This window comes from Neoarius graeffei, chromosome 7 (genome assembly GCF_027579695.1).
Source record: "Neoarius graeffei isolate fNeoGra1 chromosome 7, fNeoGra1.pri, whole genome shotgun sequence".
NCBI lineage: Eukaryota > Metazoa > Chordata > Actinopteri > Siluriformes > Ariidae > Neoarius > Neoarius graeffei.
In genome coordinates this window covers 60,580,049-60,603,796 of record NC_083575.1, presented here as the reverse complement: position 1 = coordinate 60,603,796, position 23,748 = coordinate 60,580,049, and the positions used below count along the sequence as shown (strand labels likewise).

General features: G+C 40.1%; 1 protein-coding gene and 3 non-coding genes across 4 annotated transcripts in view; 2 read left to right on the top strand and 2 right to left on the bottom strand.

The window, feature by feature from the left end:
• The window catches only part of dtx4b (deltex 4, E3 ubiquitin ligase b), a 47,154-nt gene extending 42,369 nt beyond the window's left edge, over window positions 1-4,785 (bottom strand). The window contains exons 1-2 of the mRNA XM_060926173.1: window positions 4,358-4,785; window positions 3,931-4,145 (exon numbers count right to left, since the gene is read on the bottom strand). Coding sequence (XP_060782156.1) covers window positions 3,931-4,145; window positions 4,358-4,359 — 217 coding nt within the window. The 5' untranslated portion in view covers window positions 4,360-4,785. The remainder of the gene's footprint in view (window positions 1-3,930; window positions 4,146-4,357) is intronic.
• A 7,231-nt stretch (window positions 4,786-12,016) lies between these two features.
• Window positions 12,017-12,089, top strand: trnat-ugu (transfer RNA threonine (anticodon UGU)). Its single transcript has one exon. It is a non-coding gene; the product is annotated as a tRNA-Thr (tRNA).
• Window positions 12,090-12,580: 491 nt separating this feature from the next.
• trnak-uuu (transfer RNA lysine (anticodon UUU)) lies at window positions 12,581-12,653 on the top strand. Its single transcript has one exon. It is a non-coding gene; the product is annotated as a tRNA-Lys (tRNA).
• Window positions 12,654-12,947: 294 nt separating this feature from the next.
• trnak-cuu (transfer RNA lysine (anticodon CUU)) lies at window positions 12,948-13,020 on the bottom strand. Its single transcript has one exon. It is a non-coding gene; the product is annotated as a tRNA-Lys (tRNA).
• Between the last annotated feature and the right edge of the window lie 10,728 nt (window positions 13,021-23,748).

Below are 23,748 nucleotides of genomic sequence, written 5' to 3'. Positions count from 1 at the left end.
AAAATTGTACTCTTCTATTCTTCTTCTCTGTCCTTTTTCAGTTTAGAATCACAAGGACTGCGACCCTGTAGAACAGGATAAAGCGGCTAGAAATAATGAGAATGAGAAAAAAAAAAGTCAGTGACATTCAAAACCAGTTACTTATAAAATCTCCCATAAGCCCTTGTGATTAAAAATGCTAGCATGATACAAATGAGTGGAAATGCTTATTAATCATTGGCAACAAGCAAAAATTATTATCCCATGGCTTAATGAATTTTGAATTGTACTTTTTGAGTATCAGTGACTTCTTGATAACATTATCAGATCACGCACTTCATTCTCTGTGATAAAAGTGCTATACACAATTTCTTTTCTGTCCTTTTTCAGTTTAGAAAATGCATTATTGATTGATATACAACTGTGAATGAACTGGGGCACTATGTTCTTTGTGCACAGTGTACCAATGGTTAAAAGATTATATGTTAGTTTTATTAACTATCCGTAAAAAGACTTAAATGCTAAGGTTACTTGTGGATATAGCAGTAATAGAGAAGGCCTTTTGGATTATTACGTCCTACACAGACTAATCTCTGACACTTTAAAGACTTAATAAGCCAGAAAAGTGTCTTCACTCTCTGGATTGGGTCACTTCAGCAATTATGCACAATGGTGTTCATTTGGGAATGATCAGGGCCATATTACACTTTCTTTCATCCTGGAACAGGTATATCTTTCTTTTGTCTTTAAACAATGTTGTCCTCTGATCACATAATTAGCACGCTCGCTATGGCTAATCTTTCTGTCTTGGTAAATTTCTCCCCTCCTGTTTGCTCTGCAGATTCTGTCCCACGCTCTCCACTCACATCTGTTCCTCCAATTCAACAAAGAAAAGTGGGTGATGGCTTCTTTTCCAACCACCCCTCACTCGCAAATGTTTGTAGCCCCCAACCCCCACTCGAAAGCTGACTTGTGTTCCTTTCTCTGCCTCTGTGCCTTTCTGTCTCTCCCACAATAAATCCCAACTCAAGGCAAAATTCCCACAAGATCCCCTGTCATGCAAAAAGAAAGCAATTAAAAAGTAAATAATATAGAACGCTGATTATTATGATGCTTTCAAATTAAAAAGACTGTGCTTAATGTGTTTGAAATACTGTCTCACTTTTCATCTGGTCTCTCCACTCTGCTCATTGTGACTCATTTTGTCTTGTCAGATTTCCCTCCAGAGCAACAGCTGCATACGTAAGACTCATTCTAATAGGACAAAAATGTGGCTTGAAGAAAAACAGCTGTTTTATGGTATCACATTTTTTCATTCCCTCTAACATGATAGACCAGGGGTCAACTGGTGGACTGTGGCTCAGACATGGACCCAGCCCATTAACAGCCTGCTTAACAAGTACTTGGAAAAATACTATATCAGTCATTAAATGGATGGAAAAAAGCTGGTCCTAGTTCAGCAAGTCAAGTTTTCTAAATAAGAACAGTTTGTCTTCTATAACAGATCTTCTGTTGTGTCTTCTCCAAACATATATTCACATAAATTATTTAGCTGAAGGCAGCTCATCAGGCCAGAGATTAGCTACAGGGCTCGAGACATGAAAAGGGAGAATTTTCACAAACGCTGATAGATTGTTTTTCAGTTTATTCACCCTCGCTGCTGTGCTAGCAAACTGACACCATGACTTGAATAAGAAAAAAAGTTGGCAAAGAAATATGTGCTTATTCTCATCGCATCATCTCTAGCCACTTTATCCTGTTCTACAGGGTCACAGGCAAGCTGGAGCCTATCCCAGCTGACTACAGGCGAAAGGCAGGGTACACCCTGGACAAGTCGCCAGGTCATCACAGGACTGACACATATGGCCCTTTTCCACTACCCTTTTTCAGCTCACTTCAGCTCGCTTCAGCTCACTTCAGCCCGACACGGCTCGCATTTCGACTACCAAAAACCAGCACGACTCAGCTCGCTTCAGCCCTGCTTAGCCCCTAAAACTCGCACCGTTTTGGAGTGGGGCTGAAGCGAGCCAAACCGTGCCGAGTGAGGCTGGGGGCGTGAGCAGACACTCCCCTGTGCACTGATTGGTGAGGAGGAGTGTCCTCACATGCCCACACATGCCCCGCGAGCACGCTGGGATCTGTAAACACCGTAAACCCGGAAGAAGGAGAATTACGAATTACGAGAATTTCTGAAGCCTTATGCGCCTCGCCTCATCTATACGCTCTTGCCAGTATCTGTCCGCGTTGTCGGTGACAACAAGCCACAGCACCAAGACCAGCAACACTAACGACTCCATGTCCTCCATGTTTATTGTTTACTATTCGGGTCGTGAGACTACCACTTAAAAGCTCACTGATGTCACTGTTTGCGCTGCTTAACGACATCACGTGACGTCCACCCACTTTCGCTAACTCCACCCAATGTGTCCACCCACTTCCAGCCAGCACGGTTCAGCGCAGTTGTAGTCGAAATGCAACTCCAACAGCCCCGCTCAGCTCGACACGGCTCAGCCCGACTCAGCCGCGTTGGTAGTGGAAAAGCGGCAATAGACAACCATTCACACTCACTTTTAGAGTCACCAGTTAACCTAACCTGCATGTCTTTGGGGGAAACCGGAGCAAACCCATGCGGACACGGGGAGAACATGCAAACTCCGCACAGAACCCTTGCTGGTTCAGTGCAGTGAAACCCTCACCGGCCACGGGGCTCGAACTCGGACCTTCTTGCTGTGAGGCAACAGTGCTAACCATTACACCACTGTGCCGCCTTGTGCTTATGCTCTCTGTGTTAAATTCAAACCAGTCATTTTTCCAGAGTCCATGCCTCTAGTCAACAGTTATCAGGTGTAATACCATAACAAAATATAAGCACTTCAAATAATATTATTTATCGTAATAAACTAATAGTTCATGGTTAAGCATTACGAGGTGACTGTTTTCGCCTGCTCTTTCGCAAGCAAGATTTGTATAGGTAATCGTATGCAGCGTAGTAAAATCAAGGATTAATTTCATGAGTGATTTCGAAGTTTTGAAAAATTCAAAACTTTGAAATCACGAGTGAAATTGATCCTTAATTTTACGAGGAACTATACAATTACTTGTTTATAATATATAGGGCCAAATTCATACTTCGGAAGCCATTCAAGTTCACAACATTTGTCATTCACGTTTTTTGAACCAATCAGGGTGCCAGACTATCTTGCACGTTTTAATCAGTTTCTAAAGCGTCTTTCATCATGACACGGCGACACAACACGAGGATTTTGATTCTTCGTCAAACATAGCGAAACGCGGCATTGCTGAGTCAGCAGAGTCAGCCATTTTGTTGACAAAATTTGCTCATTTTTGTAACCGTAACCAAGCAACGAACTAGCCAATAGCATTTCAAAAATATGGCCCCCTGTTAAGGAAAAAAAGCCCTCCTTGATTGATTGACCAATCAGAATTGAGTAATGTGGCCCTATGTATTATAATTAATGTAACTGGACCTTCGCAAATTCCAGTTGAATAGCCCTGTGATGGAACACTGCAACACACACACACACACAAAACAACATCGAAGGTTCACTCCAACTTCTCTGCCGACTATCAACTTATCATGACTGTAACAGTTAACTGGAAAGGGTGTGAACTACAAATCTACTAAACTGTTGCAACACATCAACACATGACTGCTCATGACAAAAGCAGTGTCTCGCTGAGACCTGTGAGGTGTTTCTTGTGCTACGATCACTTTGTAGTGCTTTTGTACACCAAATTCTAGGCTACGAGACTTGTGTTAGAGGAGAAGTATCTCCAAAATTAAAACCTAACACAAGAACAAGGCTTAATGGCTTAGACTCTGCGGGGATTTATGGATTACTGGAAATGTTCAGACATATTTCAAATTCTCTAATTAGCCCCGTGACAGCGTTGAAAAAGCGGGCTTCGAGGAGAAATCCCTTGTCTTACCTGTGTCCTGCCTGAACTGATGCATTGACTGTAAGTCGATGATGTAGGGCGAGAGGCGGCTGTCGGCTTGGCCTAGCACGACGCTCCCTCCCCGCGATTCGCTTCGGACCACCGCCTCGATGTGATGAGACACAGCCGGGCTGTAGGGCCTCCAGCGGCCGTGCTCGTTCAGCCATTCCCATACCACCGCGGCCGAGGCCAGCAACATTGTGTCCCTGAAAGCACCAAATCGTATCGTATACACACACTTCAGATTTCAGGCCACTGCCCCATATTCCCGAGCCTCGACAGGCATTGATAAACAATTATAACGTTAAGCTCACCGACATCACTGCAACATACTGTTTAAAACTGACCCTGTATACAACAAAAAGCGTGCAGAAATACTGTCAGACATACTACCGACACACAAAATGACTGAACTCACATTTACTTAGCTTAGGGCACGTCAGGGAGAGAAAGAGCAGCATCTGGGCAAAAATCTCCGTTTCATTTTCATGGCGGCAGCTCCGTTTAAGTGGTGTCAGTAACAAGCGATTAAAACAAGCATCGGGTAAACCATTCATCCGACTCATTCGTGTAGATCCTCATTTCGAGTTTCCCGTCCGTTCATCAGAGCCGACGAGTCGGTAGCGCAGTGGCTCAAATCTCTTAAGTGTGTTGACATGTAGCTCAGCCCACTGCTCAGTGTCTCTGCTCTGAACAGGAGGAAACGCGCCGAGATGAACCTCCAACGCTTCTTCCCCTTACAGTACTGACACAGGAGCAGGACAGACCACCGAGTCCCAACATGTCACCAAATATCAACGGTTCTAGACACATAAAACTTACCCGCCTTCAGCTTTTCACACACGTAGGCGACACAAGACAAACCGGTTTAGCTGGTCTTGGTTTTTTTTGTTTTTGTTTTTGTTTCCCCCCCACCCCAGAAGTCGTTGAAATATAACTTAAAGCAGTTACTCTCGAAGTGTAGGAGAGCAAACAACAGACGAGATGGTACTGTTTTAGCCATGGGTACTTGTAGCCTATCCCAAATTTCACCATTAAAAAAAACAGCACGTTTTGGTATTCAATTAATCAGCATGGCATAAAAAGCATAAACACATTTTTTTTCAGGAGGGAAAAGAAAAAAAGGTTTTTCAGTAACTACTGACGATCCTGGCCATGGTACCCTATGAACACTGTGTGAGTGTGAGGCATGATGAGAGGGCCTAGATGAGATGCCAGTCCATTAACGGCACTGTGCACATAGTTTGCACAGTCATTTATGACTGGGGCAATTTAGCACAGCAAATCCACTTACCAGGGAAGTTGGAGGAGAACCTGCAGGAAATCCACACAGTTGGAGAAACTCCATACAGACAGCAACCCAAGCTCAGAATTGAACCGGAATGTCAGTGCTACCCACAGTACCTCTATGCAACCTATAGACTAAATACACTTAGTTAACACTTTTACACTTATCGTGCTTATACTCATTGGCCATTTTATGGGGCAAACTTACCATAAAAATTAGGGCAGCATGGTGGTGTAGTGGTTAGCACTGACACCTCACAGCAAGAAGGTTCTGGGTTCGAGCCCAGCAGCTGGCAGGGCCTTTCTGTGTGGAGTTTGCATGTTCTCCCTGTGTCTGCGTGGGTTTCCTCCAGGTGCTCTGGTTTCCCCCACATGCAGTTAGGTTAACATGGGGTGGCCTTGGGCTGAAGTGCCCTTGAGCAAGATACCTAACCCCTGACTGGGCGCTGTAGTATGGCTGCCCACTGCTGTGTGTGTGTGTGTGTGTGTGTGTGTGCATTCACTGCTTCAGATGGGTTAAATGCAGAGGATGAATCTCACTGTGTTTGAAGTGTGCATGTGACAAATAAAGATTTCCTCTTCTAATACAGATACTGACTGTAGCCCATCTGCATTATGTACTGTTAGTCCATCAACCACCACCACCGTGTACAAGGACCACCACAGGACCAGACAGTAAGTGTGCTGTGATGGCACATATACATCAGGTGTAACAGGGTTGCTGGGTTTCATCAGTATATACTGACCATTTTATTAGACACAGCTACCTTGTTCGTTCACCCTGTGTGTTTTTTTTTTTTTTTTGTCTATGCATAGTTTGTGTTAATCATTGTCTAGCCCTTCATCAGTGTCAGTTTCTGACAATAGAATTGCTGTTAGCTGGAGATTTTTGGTTTGTGGACTGTTCTCAACCGATGACAAAAGTACCTGTGATTTTTTTTAAAAAAGTGCTTTTTTTAATGGTTAACTCCACTTGGAATGTTGATCTTCACTCTATAGATTACTGTCTGGGTCAGATTTGTTAACACCACACTACGTTTACCTTTATCCATTTAAAATAGAGCTTGGTTTGTTGTGCTAGGAAGGAATCTCCACAAGATTAGAGGACGAATTAGTACTCACAAACTCAGAAAAATTTGAGGGAGGACAGGAAAACTTCTGATTTGTGTTCATACACTGCCTAGCTAAAAATATGAGGGTTGTAGTTTTCATGTAACATTAGCATATAGCTGTGTTTATGTTAAACTTTAGCACATCTCTATTAATATTTAATAAAACTATAGTGGAAGGTGCATTTTGTCAATTGTAATTAATTCAACTGAAATATAATGTAAAATGTATGGTTTATGATTTCCTAGGATGCACAGCATGTCATGTAGGTCATGGATGATTATTAATAATTTATTATAATGCATAGGGCCAAATTAATCAATTCTGATTGGTCAATCAAGGAGGGCTTTTTTCTTTAACGCGGGGAAGTATTTCTGAAATGCTATTGGCTAGTTCGTTGCTTGGTTATGGTTACAAAAATTAGCAAATTTTGTCAACAAAATGACTGACTCTCAGCAATGCCATGTTTCACTATATTTGACGAAGAAATGATAAACCAATTGAAAGCTGCAAGTGAAAATGAAATACCAAAAAAAGTATGAATTTTTGGCTTTCCGTGTTTAAGAAATGGGCCACAGAAAGACAAATAAACGACTCTCTAGTGGCATATGAATGCTGTGAGTTAGACATGGTGCTATCGCAGTTTTATGCAGAAGTGAGGAAAGAAAATGGGGAAAACTACGAACCAGACTCTCTTAAAGTAATGCAGGCTTTTGTAAAGAAGTTCCAGTAAAATTTTGTAAACCACTTTCAAAATCCTCGTGTCGTGTTGCCATATCATGATGAAAGACGCTTTAGAAACTGATTCAAATGTGCAAGATTGTCTGGCGCCCTGATTGGTTCAGAAAACGTGAATAACAAATGTTGTGAACTTGAATGGCTTCTGAAGTATGAATTTGGCCCTATATATTATAAACAAGTAATCATATGGTTCCTCGTAAAATTAAAAATCAATTTCACTCGTGGGCGGCACGATGGTGTAGTGGTTAGCGTTGTCGCCTCATAGCAAGAAGGTCCGGGTTCGAGCCCCGTGGCCGGCGAGGGCCTTTCTGTGCGGAGTTTGCATGTTGTCTGCGTGGGTTTCCTCCGGGTGCTCCGGTTTCCCCCACAGTCCAAAGACATGCAGGTTAGGTTAACTGGTGACTCTAAATTGACCGTAGGTGTGAATGGTTGTCTGTGTCTATGTGTCAGCCCTGTGATGACCTGGCGACTTGTCCAGGGTGTACCCCGCCTTTCGCCCATAGTCAGCTGGGATAGGCTCCAGCTTGCCTGCGACCCTGTAGAACAGGATAAAGCGGCTACAGATAATGAGATGAGAATTTCACTTGTGATTTCAAAGTTTTGAATTTTTCAAAACTTCGAAATCACTCGTGAAATTAATCCTTAATTTTACTCGGCCCCATACAATTACCTATACTAATTGATAATAATTGATTTTTTATTTATTTCAGTTGTTGCCTTTTAACCTGATGCCTCAACATAAATCATCAGATCGGTACATCTCTAGTAAACAGGGCTATTCATATACACTGAGCACTTTATTAGGAACAACTGAACACCTACCCGTTCATGTCATTCTCTAATCTGTCAATCATGTGGCAGCAGGAATGCATAAAATAATACAAAGATGGACCAGCAGCTTCAGGTGATGATGTTTAAAGTTACAACCACTCGATGATGTAATGACTTGCATGTGAATTGGTTTAAAGTGAGGAGGACTTGCGCAGCATCATCTGCACTCTCTCGTCTAGAGACATCCGGATCCAGTGGCAGGACATAGTCAAGACGGCTAGGGATGAATCCAGATGCAGGAGTTGCCAGGGACTTGTCGAATTGGGACAGCTACGGGGTTCCACTCCAATATTTCTGTTAGGGTTGTTTCCCTTAGCCTTTGGCTATCCCAAGCAACCCGCAAGGCAGTGGGACCCAACAACGTCACTGTGTTGGGAATTTTTTGTTAAACCGCCTATGAAATAGGTGGTGGGTTTAATTTCAGGGGTCCTCCTCCCCTAGATCCGCCATGTTTTGCGATGGTAACGGGGCACCACGAGTAGGACACATGGTTGGTCTTCACCTTGGCAAGGATAGTGTGATCAGCTCCTGAGTGATCATGTGTTGTACTTCACAAGGTGCTGGATGTAGGGAGACCAGTCTAGGATGCCTGTTTGGCCACTAGGAAAGGTGCTACTCCTCTGGTGATCCTTAACCCCCAAGCTTCAGGTAATGTTCACATCAACCATCACAATGGGGAAAACATGTGATCTCAGTGATTTTGACTGTGGCATGATTGTTCATACCAGACAGGCTGGTTTGCATATTTCTATAGGTCAACAGACATCAACAGAGAATGGGCAGACTGGTTTGAGCTGACAGAAAGGCTATATTAACTCAGATAGCCACTCTGTATAATTGTGGTGAGCAAAAAAAAAAGTATCTCAGAATGCACAACATATCAAACTTTGAGGTGGAGGTGCTCCAACAGCAGAAGACCACGACAGGTTCCACTTGTCAGCCAAGAACAGAAAGCTGAGGCTGCAGGCTCACCAAAACTGGACAGGTGAAAACTGGAAAAATGTAGCCTGGTCTGATGAATCTTGATTTCTGCTGAGGCACACAGATGGAAGGGTCAGAATTTGGCACTTACAGCATGAATCCATAGACCCATCCTGCCTTGTGTTAACAGTCCAGGCTAGTGGAGGTGGTTTAATGGTGTAGGGAATGTTTTCTTGGAACACACTGGGCCTGTTAATACCAATCATTGCCTGAATGCCACAGCTTATTTGAGTATTGTTGCTGACCATGTGCATCCCTTCATGACCACAATTTACCATCTTATAATGGCTACTTCCAACACGATAATGCACCATGTCACAAAGCAAAAGTCTTCTCAAGCTGGTTTCATGAACATAACAATGAGTTCAATGTTCTTCCATAGTCTTCCCACTAACTCGATCTGAATCTGATAGAACACCTTTGGGATGTGGTAGAACAGGAGATTCACAACATAAAAGTGTACCTGGAAAATCTGGAGGAATGTATGATGTAATCTTGTCAGTATGGATGAGAGTCTCAACGGAATGCTTCCAAAATTTTGTGGAATCCATGCCACAAAGAATTTAGGCTGTTTGAAAGCAAAGGGAGACCCTTCCCAGGATTAATATAGTGTTCCTCATAAAGTGTTATTCACATGGCTCATGCTTTTGCAGGGGGCCCCTGTGTTCTGCAACTTAGCTAAAATAGTTAGTAGGCTCACTAACTATGTTAGTAATTCATTTATACATGTGCAATAAATGCTTTATCCTGGATACGGGGCATACTTAAGCGAGAAGGGGTCACAATCAACCTACTGGCATGTTTTTGGGAGCTGGGAGGAAACCCACGCAGACACAGGGAGACCCTGGAATTGTGAAGTGGCAACATGAAGTGGCAACAGCTTTGTTAGTCATGAACAAAACAGTTGGTTTAGTATTCTGACAGGTATTACTTCAGTTAATTTAACTTCTACGAATATTACTGTTAACTCTGACAAGACTGAAGTATTTGTGCTAGGACCACATGCAGCTAGAAGTAAGTTTTCTGATTACACAGTAACTCTGGATGGCTTTTCTGTTTCTTCACGTGCAGCAATAAAAGACCTCAGAGTGATTATTGACCCCAGTCTTTCATTCGAAACTCACATTGATAACATTACCCGGATAGCTTTCTTTCATCTCAGAAATACTGCTAAGATAAGAAATTTAATGTCACTACATGATGCGGAAAAACTAGTTCATGCTTTTGTTACCTCCAAGGTTGGATTATTGTAATGCCTTACTGTCTGGATGTTCCAATAAGTGCATAAACAAGCTTCAGTTAGTTCAAAATGCAGCAGCAAGTCTTTACTAGAACTAGAAAATATGACCACATCACCCCTGTCTTATCCACACTGCATTGGCTCCCAATCAAATTTCGTATTGATTATAAAATATTACTATTGACGTTTAAAGCATTAAATGGTCTCGCACCATAGTACCTGAGTGAACTTCTGGTCCTCTATGACCCGCCACGCCTACTTAGATCAAAAGGTGCAGGCTATCTGCCGGTACCTCGTATAGTGAAGGCTACATCAAGGGGGAGAGCCTTTTCTTACAAAGCCCCAGTTATGGAACAGCCTTCCAAGTAATGTTCGGGAATCAGACACAGTCTCAGCATTTACGTCTAGGCTGAAAACATATCTGTTTAGTCAAGCCTTGTGTTAATGGTGTTTATGAGGTAAAGGTGTAGATCTGGAGGGTCCTCAGACATAGAGTGTTTTGGTACACTGTAAAACCCAATAAGGTCACTGAGCTAAAAAATTTTATTGAAACCGATTAAGTAAAAATTTTTGAGGTAAGTAACTAAATTTTTTAAGGTAAGATTTCTTAAAAATTACACTATTGTTACACTTAATTGTAATTTTTAAGAAATCTTACCTTAAAAAATTTAGTTACTTACCTCAAAAATGTTTACGTAATCGGTTTCAATAAAATTTTTGAGCTCAGTGACCTTATCAGGTTTTACAGTGTAAACTGGGATGTATGGATGCTGTCAGTCCCCACTCGCTTGCTCACTTGAGTTTGTTGACAATGTAGTGACTGGCTGCTTTATGTCCCGGCTCCCTCATGCCTGTGTTACCTTCTGGCTCTCCCCTTTTAGTTATGCTGTCATAGTTAGTTGCTGGAGTCCCTGCCTGTACTTAGTGCAATATGTATACTGTTCCTACTTATTGAGGTGACATTGGGCTTACCTGTGTCCCCCCCCCCCCCCCCCCCCAAAAAAAAAATAAAATAAAATAAAATAAAATGTCCCTCTGAGTTACATGTTGGTCCTGGGATCGAGATGCTGACCTCTTCTGCTCCTCGGACCTGCCTGATCCATCCTGGTGCCCTGTGTCTGGTTAGAGTCTCAGCACACTGCTCCTGTGGAGGACGGCCCTATGTACAGTTTAAAGTCACACCTGGAAGACGCTCTGGACTCTTACAGTAATGTTTTTATGGCTGAGGACTACAGCTGACTTGCTAACTTTAGGACTGCAGTTGTCATGAACAGTTTTGCACTCAAGTTTCCATCAATGAAGAGTTTATAACATCGATGAAACTGACTTCATGTTAAAACTGTACATGTATCTGATAAAATGGTCAAACCAGTGCATACGAGGTAGCATGTGCTTAGTTAACTAATCACTAAGTGTATGGTGCTATCCAGTAGTCAAGTATATAGTACCATACCTGGAGTACAGACAGAAGTTTTTTGAGGGCACTATAGAATAGTGTGTTTCAGTAAGAGGAAAGGAGATATTTTCTGTTGCATCAGGGAAATGTTTTATCGATACACTGGGGGGGGGGACCCCACAAAACCTGAGACGTGTTAACGTGTTCGCAAAAATACGACGGCCAATACGTAAAGCTGGAACTATAAACTCCGCTAGATGGCGCCAGTGACTTAAAAGCAGATTCATTGTTGGCGATTACAAAAAGGTAAAATGTTTTGGTGTGAAAACGAATTCTGTTAAATTGGTTAATAAAACTGATGACACTTCATACATCATGAGATATATTGTGAGATGGCTATGACAGAAGTTATAATTTATTAAACCTAGATTTAACAAAAATTAAAGATCAAATATTACTGTCTTTAAACAATCTTGCCAAAGTTGATGCACGGCTCCATAGCTCAGGGGTTAGAGCACTGGTCTTGTAAACCAGGGGTCGCGAGTTCAAATCTCGCTGGGGCCTACTTACATTTTTAATTACATTGTTATAGGATGATGTGGTTGCAACATCTCATCTCAAATAAATAAATGATTTTTTAAAAATCCACACTATTTGTAATGTTTAATTTTTTAGGCTTTTGCAGAAAAGAAAGCTGACCTTATCACTGAATACAGCTCTGTTGAATTATTGGATCTGAGAGTTGGTTTATAATTTAAACGCACGCTTATATTAATGCACTTGGTCGATCATGCTTATAGAAATGTTACGTGATTGCAATAACGTAATATTGCAATGAATCTGGTGAACGATGACATAATTAAAATCTAACAACTAACAGAATTTTGTTTTTTAAGGAAGAAAAATACACAAATATAGTGACACTTTCTGTAAGAACGGTCGATTAGTTTTATCCAAGTTTCACAACATTTAAATATCATGTTATTAAACAATAATCTATTACAACCACTTTTCGGTGTATTCTTCATAAATATATTCAAAAGAGCTACAACCGAGCCCGGATAGCTCAGTCGGTAGAGCATCAGACTTTTAATCTGAGGGTCCAGGGTTCAAGTCCCTGTTCGGGCGAATGCATTCTTATTTTTAAATTTAAAACTCGTTCAATGATAGACACTCGTTGCTAGGTACGCAGGCAGAAGCTAGCAACGCAATCCAATGTGAGATTGGAAAGCAGCGTAGCGATTGGCTTGTGAGATTGGACAGAAGCGTAGCGATTGGCTGTGACATTGGAGAGATTGGACCCAGAGAAACAGACTGTCGCTCGCCAGGTAGCTCACAGTCTCACAACGGTGTCTAAAATTTTATACACAACTGCAGAACATTAGATTCCTCAAGTCCATATTGAGTTTTATAAAATACACCCGCCCAACGTGGGGCTCGAACCCACGACCCTGAGATTAAGAGTCTCATGCTCTACCGACTGAGCTAGCCGGGCTGTTAATGAGAGTGACACTGTTATACACACATTGCTTGATTTAGTACAGTATATTTATCGAGAGTATTTCCACTTGATTGTAATCACAAGGACATAATCAAGTAGTCAAAGTAATTATAGTTTAAGTGCTGTCAAGTTCGATTATAACAAATAGCTTTCTTTCTTGGCCTTACGGTGGCGCTTGGCAAGTCTTGGCACTGTTAGCCCTGTCGCTTCACAGCAAGAAGGTCCTGGGTTCGAGCCCCGGGGCCGGCGAGGGCCCTTCTGTGTGGAGTTTGCATGTTCTCCCCGTGTCTGCGTGGGTTTCCTCCGGGTGCTCTGGTTTCCCAAAGACATGCAGGTTAGGTTAACTGGTGACTCTAAATTGACCGTAGGTGTGAATGGTTGTCTATGTGTCAGCCCTGTGATGACCTGGTGACTGTGATGACCCTGCCTTTTGCCCATAGTCAGCTGGGATAGGCAGTTTAGATAAAGCTGCTGTTTTGAACATGAACTGGGCTCCAGGAACATCCTTGAGACCCAAATTGTCACTGACTGACACACATTTGTAAGCTTAGTGCTTACAAATTTCAACTCAGTCTTCATCACAGTATGTAAAAATAAATAAGAATTTCCAAATAAGTCAAGTCCTGCCACAGATCATTCTCACAGGTGCAATTGAGAAAGTTGGTGCATATACAATTAGGTGGAGTCCAAAAAGGTATTGAATTTGACCTTACTAAGTCATAAGGTAGTCATAACTTTGATGATACAAATCTAATAATTTCTACAGTAGGATTTGTGGTGGCTGAATTGTTAAGGCTCTGGGTTATTGATCAGGAGGTTGGGGTTTAACCACTGCCAAGCTGCTACTTTTGGGCCCTTGAGCAAGGCCCTCAACCCTATCTATTTCAGGGGCGTTGTATCATCTCTGACCCCAGCTTCCTGGCAAGCTGGAATATGTGGAAAAAGAATTTCACTGGCTTGTAATGTATATGTGACAAATAAAGGCTTCTTATGACAGGACACACATGAAGGTTCTTTATACTGAAATGTCACAGCTTCTTAATGATATTTCCTTCTTGTAACTGAAATATAAATAAAAAGCTTTACAATTGTTAGGATTTCAATAAGACATATGAGGAAATAAAAGCAAAACATATAAAGCTTTGATGCCAATCACTGTTGAGAATAGTCATCTGGCAGCTATTCAGCTGTTTACAATTGGTTAGGATGTAAATAGCGTTGTTTTCTACGGACACCTTGGTGCTGGTCTTGTCTCTGGGTGGTGCTAAATACACTTAAGTGTAAATACAACCGCGATTCCAAAAAATCCCCCCCCCCCCCACACACACACACATTAAAAATGCTTCTGACGCCCCTGACCGTGTAAAACAAATAAAAACAGAATATGAAGATTTGCTAATCATGGAAAGCCTTTATTTCCCTGAAAATAGTACAAAGCCAACTTATCAAATGTTGAAACTGATAAATTTTGTTTTTGAAAAAATATATGCTCATTTTGAATTTGATGTTAGCAAAACATTTCAAAAAAGTTGGGACAGGGGCAACAAGGACTGGAAAAGTTATGTAATGCTAAAAAAAAACCCTAATTTGGTTCATTGGCAACAGGTCAGTAACATGATATAAATGTACCACAGAGGCTGAGTTTCTCAGAAATAAAGATGGGGTTCACCGCTCTGTGAAAGACTGAGTGGGCAAACAGTGCAACAATTTAAGAACAACATTCCTCAAAGTAAAATTGCAAAGAATTTGGGGATCACATCACTTACGGTACATAATATAATTAAAAGATTCAAAGAATCTGGAGAAATCTCTGTATGCAAGAGACAAGGTTGAAAACTGACATTGGATGCCTGTGATCTTCAGGCCCTCAGGCGACACTGCATTAAAAGCAGACACGTCTGTAGTGGAAATCACTGTATGGGCTCAGGGACACTTCAGAAAACCATCGTCTGTGAAAACAGTTCATTACTGCAGCCACAAATGCAAGTTAAAACCATATATAAACAATATCCAGAAACACCACCACCTTCTCTGGGCCTGAGCTCTTTTATGATGGACTGAGGCGAAGTGGGAAACTGTCCTGAGGTCTGACGAATCAAAAGTAGAAATTATGGACACCACGTCTTGCAGGCTAAGAGGAGAGGGACCATCTGGTTTATTATCAGTGCACAGTTCAAAAGCACAGCATCTGTGATGGTATGAGGGTGCATTAGTGCACATGACATGGGTAGCTTGTACATCTGGGAAGGCATCATTAATGCTGAATATACAACCCCGATTCCAAAAAAGTTGGGACAAAGTACAAATTGTAAATAAAAACGGAATGCAATGATGTGGAAGTTTCAAAATTCCATATTTTATTCAGAATAGAACATAGATGACATATCAAATGTTTAAACTGAGAAAATGTATCATTTAAAGAGAAAAATTAGGTGATTTTAAATTTCATGACAACAACACATCTCAAAAAAGTTAGGACAAGGCCATGTTTACCACTGTAAGACATCCCCTTTTCTCTTTACAACAGTCTGTAAACGTCTGGGGACTGAGGAGACAAGTTGCTCAAGTTTAGGGATAGGAATGTTAACCCATTCTTGTCTAATGTAGGATTCTAGTTGCTCAACTGTCTAGGTCTTTTTTGTCGTATCTTCCGTTTTATGATGCGCCAAATGTTTTCTATGGGTGAAAGATCTGGACTGCAGGCTGGACAGTTCAGTACCCGGACCCTTCTTCTATGCAGCCATGATGCTGTAATTGATGCAGTATGTGGTTTGGCATTGTCATGTTGGAAAATGCAAGGTCTTCCCTGAAAGAGACGTCGTCTGGATGGGAGCATATGTTGCTCTAGAACCCAGATATACCTTTCAGCATTGATGGTGTCTTTCCAGATGTGTAAGCTGCCCATGCCACACGCACTAATGCGACCCCATACCATCAGAGATGCAGGCTTCTGAACTGAGCACTGATAACAACTTGGGTTGTCCTTCTCCTCTTTAGTCCGAATGACACAGCGTCCCTGATTTCCATAAAGAACTTCAAATTTTGATTCGTCTGACCACAGAACAGTTTTCCACTTTGCCACAGTCCATCTTAAATGAGCCTTGGCCCAGAGAAGACGTCTGTGCTTCTGGATCGTGTTTAGATATGGCTTCTTCTTTGAACTATAGAGTTTTAGCTAGCAACGGCGGATGGCACGGTGAATTGTGTTCACAGATAATGTTCTCTGGAAATATTCCTGAGCCCATTTTGTGATTTCCAATACAGAAGCATGCCTGTATGTGATGCAGTGCCGTCTAAGGGCCCGAAGATCACGGGCACCCAGTATGGTTTTCCGGCCTTGACTCTTACGCACAGAGATTCTTCCAGATTCTCTGAATCTTTTGATGATATTATGCACTGTAGATGATGATATGTTCAAAATCTTTGCAATTTTACACTGTCGAACTCCTTTCTGATATTGCTCCACTATTTGTCGGTGCAGAATTAGGGGGATTGGTGATCCTCTTCCCATCTTTACTTCTGAGAGCCGCTGCCACTCCAAGATGCTCTTTTTATACCCAGTCATGTTAATGACCTATTGCCAATCGACCTAATGAGTTGCAATTTGGTCCTCCAGCTGTTCCTTTTTTGTACCTTTAACTTTTCCAGCCTCTTATTGCCCCTGTCCCAACTTTTTTGAGATGTGTTGCTGTCATGAAATTTCAAATGAGCCAATATTTGGCATGAAATTTCAAAATGTCTCACTTTCGACATTTGATATGTTGTCTATGTTCTATTGTGAATACAATATAAGTTTTTGAGATTTGTAAATTATTGCATTCCATTTTTATTTACAATTTGTACTTTGTCCCAACTTTTTTGGAATCGGGGTTGTATATAAATACACTTTTCAGAGCAATACAGTATGCGGTCATCCAGACAAAATCTTTTTCAGGGAAGGCCTTCCTTCTTTCAGCAAGACAATGCCAAACTGCTCTCTGCACATATTAAAGCTGCATGGCTCTGTAGTAAAAGAGCCTGGGTGCTAAACTGGTCTGACTCCAGTGCAGACCTGTCTCCCATTTAAAACATTTGCTGCATTATGAAGTGCAAAATACGACAAAGGAGACCCCAAACTGTTGTGCAACTGAAGTTGTATATCAGGCAAGAATGGGACGACACTTCTCTTTCAAAACTACAGCAATTGGTCTCCTCAGTTCCCAAACATTTACAGTGTGTTGTTAAAAGTAAAGGTGATGCAACATAGTGGTAAACATGCCCCGTCCCAGCTTTTCCAAAACGTGTTGTTGATATCAAATTCAAAATGAGCATATATTTTTTTAAAAATAAAATAAAATTTATCAGCTTCAACATTTGATATGTTGTCTTTGTACTATTTTCAATGAAATATAGAGTTTCTCTGATTTGCAGATCTTCACATTCTGTTTTTATTTATGTTTTACACAGTGTCACAACTTTCTTGGAATTGGGGTTGTAGTCACATTGGCTATCCACCCCAGTTAGCTTTGTTGGCTACTGGCACCTGGGTGCAAATAGCATCTGCCTTATTTTAATTTAGTAATACTGGCTAAATCATTTATGTGATTTAATCATCAAGCATATAACAATCACTTACAATGTCTTGAGTTCTCAGATACATTTTTTGTATGCTCCATTCAGTTTATTTTCCGCCAGGTCATCATCTGTACAATAAAAACCACCAGAACCATTCCCATCAGTCCAACACCCAATACGGCTGCAAATATTCGGTATGAGATCTGTGTTTTTTCAGTCACTGGAGGAAGAGTGGAGAAGGCTGCAAAAATTAAAATAAGGTAGTTACTAAGCCTGTCTATCAAAACTGGACTAAGAGGTTTTCCTAAATAACATGTTTGTTATATTTTTGGTTATTTTTCAACTTGGCAAAGGACTTTCCTGATGCAGTTCTTGGTGTTCAAAATATGTTTCTATAATCGAACCCTTTTTTTAACCACTGAAAGTGAAAATGTTATTACATCCGTTTCAATATGGCTTGTTGATTGTTTCTTTTCTGGCCTCATGCAGCCTAACAAAGGTTCTTTATATCATAGTATTCCATGTGCACACTATGAATTTAGCTAATTTTGATGTTTTATAATATACTGTATAATAAAAGTATGTTACCTTCATTAGAGACACTTTCATTTCTTATGTCTCCTGAAAAGATAAAGGATACAATGAAACAAAAAGAAATAGAAATTACATAAAGACAATGCCACTTTGCTAAAGTAATATTACCATATATGTGCACTCCTTCTTCAAACTCCATGCGTTTTCCTTCTACAATTCCGCAGTAGTATGAGCCAAGATCGTTATTCAAGACATTGAAAATTCTTAGCCCAAAAAACTTGCCCACCAGACAAGCTTCAAAATGGGTCCTGTTGTCATTCAGAACTTCCGTTAAGCTTCCATCATTTTTGAGGCGTACAACCATCAGAAGCCTTGGTCTTTCCTTCATGCTTACTCTCAGCCAGAAAATTTCATGATGCAAAGAAATGTTACACTTTAAGACGACTGGCTGTCCAAGTTTAACCTGTTTTCTTTCTATTGCCCCCAAAGCCCTCAATGGCAATTCAAGGGCCACTGGTGAAAAAAAAAAAATATATATATATTTGAGTCCATGTTTAAACTCCAATTTGTGTTATTTACAACATTTATGTTTACAATCAACCCGATTACCAATAGATTTTAAATGATTTTAATGTATTAAACTTACCTGATAACGCCAGTACCCAAGACAAAAGCATTGTGTTTGCAAGTTGTTTCATTTCTGAGAAATTTCCAAACAGCTTCATATAAACGGAAGTGTTTTTGCCACTACCCCTCCCCCTCAGTCCTTTACCTGTTCTTTTGTAAACTTTTGATGCTTATGCAACTCTTTGTACATGCTCACAAACAAAGGAAAAATGATTGAGTTACACTAAATGAATGTTAAATGGTACCTTGCTTCATCTTTCTTAGAAAACGATTAAAAAAAAACAAGCAGGTTTCCTAAATGAAGTGATAAGTCAGGGGGTTTTTTTTGTTTTGTTTTTTAACTATCTTAAGGCAGTAAATAACCCAGAAAAGAAGACAGAAAATCTTTTACTGGCTTACAACAAAGTGTGGTTAAGAAGTAGGAGACCCAGTCAGTTTGTGATTTGAGGTTATGTTCATACTTCTAAAGTGTCCCTTGGTGAACATTCACTCAACAGAACTGCCGAGTCTTTTTTGTGGTGAACACAGAGCAACACTTCATTCTCATGGCCACGTCTCCAAGTACACAGGAAACCAAGATATAAATAGCCTATGTTTTTCTTACATTTTGAATTTTCTTTATTGGTGTTTCAGAAGTTTTAAATACTTCAGAAAAAGTGGATATTTAGTTATTATTAACAAATCAGTTCCTTGTAATGAAACTACATATAGGATGTGAGTATTTATGAATACTTAAATAAAAAAAGAACTAAAACAAAAAAAAAAGAACCAACACTGATCCTTTAACAAAATGAAAACTGCCCTGATAATTGGCTGTACCTGGCAGCCTTCTTTTTTTTTTTTTAAAGCAGCAGGCATGCGTTTTATTTACAACCCCAATTCCCAAAATGTTGGGATGCTGCATAAACTGTAACTAAAAACAGAAATGTGAAGATTTGCAAATCATGGAAACCCTATATTTCATTGAAAATAGTACAAAGACAACATATCAAATGTTGAAGCTGAGAAATTTTGTTTTTTGAAAATATATGCTCATTTTGAATTTGATGTCAGCAATACATTTCAAAAAAGTTGGAACAGGGGCCTGTTTACCACTATGTTGCACCACCTCTATTTTTAACAACGCTCTGTAAACGTTTAGGAACTGAGGCGACCAATTGCTATAGTTTTGAAAAAGAAAGGTCATTCCATTCTTGCCTGATATACAGTTTCAATTGCTCAACATTTCAGGGTCTCTTTTGTCGTATTTTGCGCTTCATAATGCAGCAAATGTTTTAAACGGGAGACAGGTCTGGACTGTAGGCAGGCCAGTTTAGCACCTGGACTACGGAGCCATGCAGTTTTAATATGCGCAGAAAGCAGTTTGGCATTGTCTTGCTGAAAGAAGGAAGGCCTTCCCTGATAAAGATTTTGTCTGGATAGCAGCATATTGCTCTGAAACGTGTACATCTCATTCAGCATTGATGATGCCTTCCCAGATGTACTGTACAAGCTACCCATGTCATGTGCACTAATCCCCCTCATACCATCACAGACGCTGGCTTTTGAACTGTGCACTGATAAACCAGATGGTCCCTCTCCTCTTTAGCCTGGAGGACCTGGTGTCCATAATTTCTAAAAATAATTTCTACTTTTGATTCATCAGACTTCGGGACAATTTTCCACTTCACCTCAATCCATCGTAAAAGAGCTCAGGCCCAAGAAAAGGTAGCGGTGTTTCTGGATATTGTTTACATCTGGTTTTAACTTGCATTTGTGGATGCAGTAATGAACTGTTTTCACAGATGATGGGTTTCTGAAGTGTTCCTGAGCCCATACAGTGATTTTCACTACAGACGTGTCTGCTTTTAATGCAGTGTCACCTGAGGGCCCAAAGATCATGGGTATCCAATGTCAGTTTTCAGCCTTGTCTCTTGCATACAAAGATTTATCCAAGTTCTCTGAATCTTTTAATGATGTTATGTACCACAGATGATGTGATCCCTAAATTCTTTCAATTTTACATTGAGGAACGTTATTCTTAAATTGTTGCACTGTTTGCCCACATAGTCTTTCAGAGAGGTGAACCCCTTCCCATCTTTACTTCTGAGAGACTCCACCCCTGTGGGATGCTCTTCTTATACCCAATCATGTTACTTACCTGTTGCTAATTAGCCAAATTAGGTTTTCTTTTAGGATTACACAATTTTTTTCAGTCTTTTGTTGCCCTTGTCCCAACTTATCTGAAACATGTCGCTGACATCAAATTCAAAATGAGCAAATATTTTTCAAAAAACAATAACATTTCTCAGTTTCAACATTTGATATGCTGTCTTTATTATTTTTAATTGAGTTTTCCAAGATTAGCAAATCTTCACATTTTGTTTCTATTTACAGTTTACACAGTATCCCAACTTTTTTTTTTGGAATTGGGGGTTATTTAGTTTTATTAGTGTACTATAGGTACTACATGAACTCATCTGCAGAACCTCAGAAGCAATGGGAGACAGAGTTCCAATTTGAATTTGGAACTTTATTTTAATCATGCATTCTCCCACAATAGCATTCTAACAAACATGGCAATTTGTCAACATTTTGCCAAGCATCAAACGAAGAACCACGGGCAGTGATGAAGACATACAACTACAAAGACACACAACCACTTCACAAAATCTCAGGGCAAAATTTACATCACAGAAAAGAGGCACTATTTTCCATAAAACGAAGAGTGGAGATGCATTTTATAGTTTTCATAACCGGAAATTTTGTGCTACAGGATATGGTTGCTCAGTTTCACAAAGCTGAAGACATTGAACAATAACATATTCGACAAAACCATAGAGCAACTTTCAATCTGACATTCCATTAATTTTGCAGCAACTTCAAGTCATCGGCAAATATTTCTTAGCTAAGATGATAAAAACAAACAAAAAACTTTTTAAAAATATGAAAAAGATAAACAGTCAGTAATGTACATAAATATTTTTTTACATTTCTCACTAAGGTGGAGCTACATGTCAGCACTGCCATTAGCTTGAACAGATGATCAAAAATTCTCGTAGGGTTTTAAAGGACAAAACAGGATGGTTCTACAGCTGAATTTCAGGAACACTGATCGTTTACTACTCATTTTAGAACACAAACATGTATTACTCTCAATTCACAGAGGATTATCAAGTAAGTTATGATGAACATGAACAGCATTAAATATTTAATATTAAACCAGTCACAAAACAATGCACACAAAACCCATGTAATACAATGCTTTCCCAAATACCACAAAAATAACAAATTAATCAGCTCAAACACAGCCAATGCTAAGGACAGCACAGATTGTACAAGTGTTTAATGTTGCTAACTTTGCAGTTGAAATGGTAACTGAAGAGTTAAAATGCTCTTAAACACAAAAGCTTTTTATTAGGTGATCCAGCCTTCTGTTTATCAATTATTGCCCACATTGTGAGATTTTCCCCCCCCCCCCAAGTAGCCTTAAATCAAGATGAGAATTGTGCCAAGTATAGATCTATGGGGGAAAATGATAAACTAGATTCTTACCACAAAGGAACCAAACCAACTTTCTTGTGGTGCAGTAAACCAACAAATGAACCGAAAGGAAGAGAAAATGTGGGTCTTGCAGCCTGTATGCTTGCAATTAATCAATACGTTTACTTAAGAGATTTGCTCAGATTATAAAACTTCCTGGTGAGTAGAAAAGTACAGATTATGAAATATGTAGTATAGTTCCAGGATTCTGTGCAGCAATTCAAAATGTCTTAAGACCTGAATCATTTGCTATTTGCTTTTTATACAATTTTATTTAAATATACCAGAATCCCTTACAAAATACATAATTAAGATTAAATTACATCTTAATTACTGCTTTACAAAAATTAGGATGTTGGACAAGCTATTTTTGTTGCATCATTTATCTGTTTACATAAATTAGCAAACGTAAGACCTATGCAGTAATTTTGCTAAAAAGTTCTGGAAAGGGTTTCAACACCAGAGCATGCGGTAGCATTCAAGCAGTAGCATGTCAGCAGAGTAATACATATGTACTTTATTTACCAGCTGGGAGGTCCGTATCGTGAAATACCGTGACCGAGGTCTTGAAAGTACTGACCGAGGCCCTCTGGGCCGAGGTCAGTATTTAAGGCCGAGGTCACGGTATTTCACCATACAGACCGACCATAAGCTGGTAAATAATATATTTATTTTTTTCTTTACCAAATTCTAACAGAAAATGAGAGTGCCCGAAAGGGAAAACCGAACCGAGCCGAGCCGCCATTTTGAATCTTCATTCACGGCTGTAATGCAAATTGCTTCCTCCTCAGTATACAAGTGCACTTCCATGGCAGGGAAAAAACTACATTTTGCTGCCTATGTAGTCCCCTATTTATACAAATAGGAGTCATTCAGGATTCAGCCATGTTTTTGCTCGGCGTTAGCAAATTAGAGGTTTTTAGCTTTCTCCCGAAATGTTTTCTTTAATTTTGTCTTCCTCAGGGTAGTAAAAATCACTTTTGCTGTGAACACTATCATTATCGCTATCCATGCTGTAAAATTAATGCTATTATTTTTTGCACGGTCTAAATCCTGCACTCTGATTGGCTGGCGAGCAGGTCCGTATTCTACGGTACGGACCCCAGTTATGGACCTCTGGCGACTCACTCGTTCACAACAACAACAAACATAGCAGCATTTTTTGTCAACATTTATCTTTTTTTAATAAGATTTATTTATAAGACTATCAAAAATCTTATACATATTTGCCAGCATTTCTCAGGAAAATAGCATTAATTTTACAGCATGGATAGCTATAATGACAGTCTTCACAGCGAAAGCGAGTTTTACTACCCTGAGGAAGAAGAAATAAAAAAACATTTCAGGAGAAAGCTAAAACCTGTATTTGCTAAAACCGAGCAAAAACATGGCTGAATCCTGAATGACTCCTATTTGTATAAATAGGGGACTACATAGGCAGCAAAATGCAGTTTTTTTTTCCTGCCATGGAAGTGCACTTATATA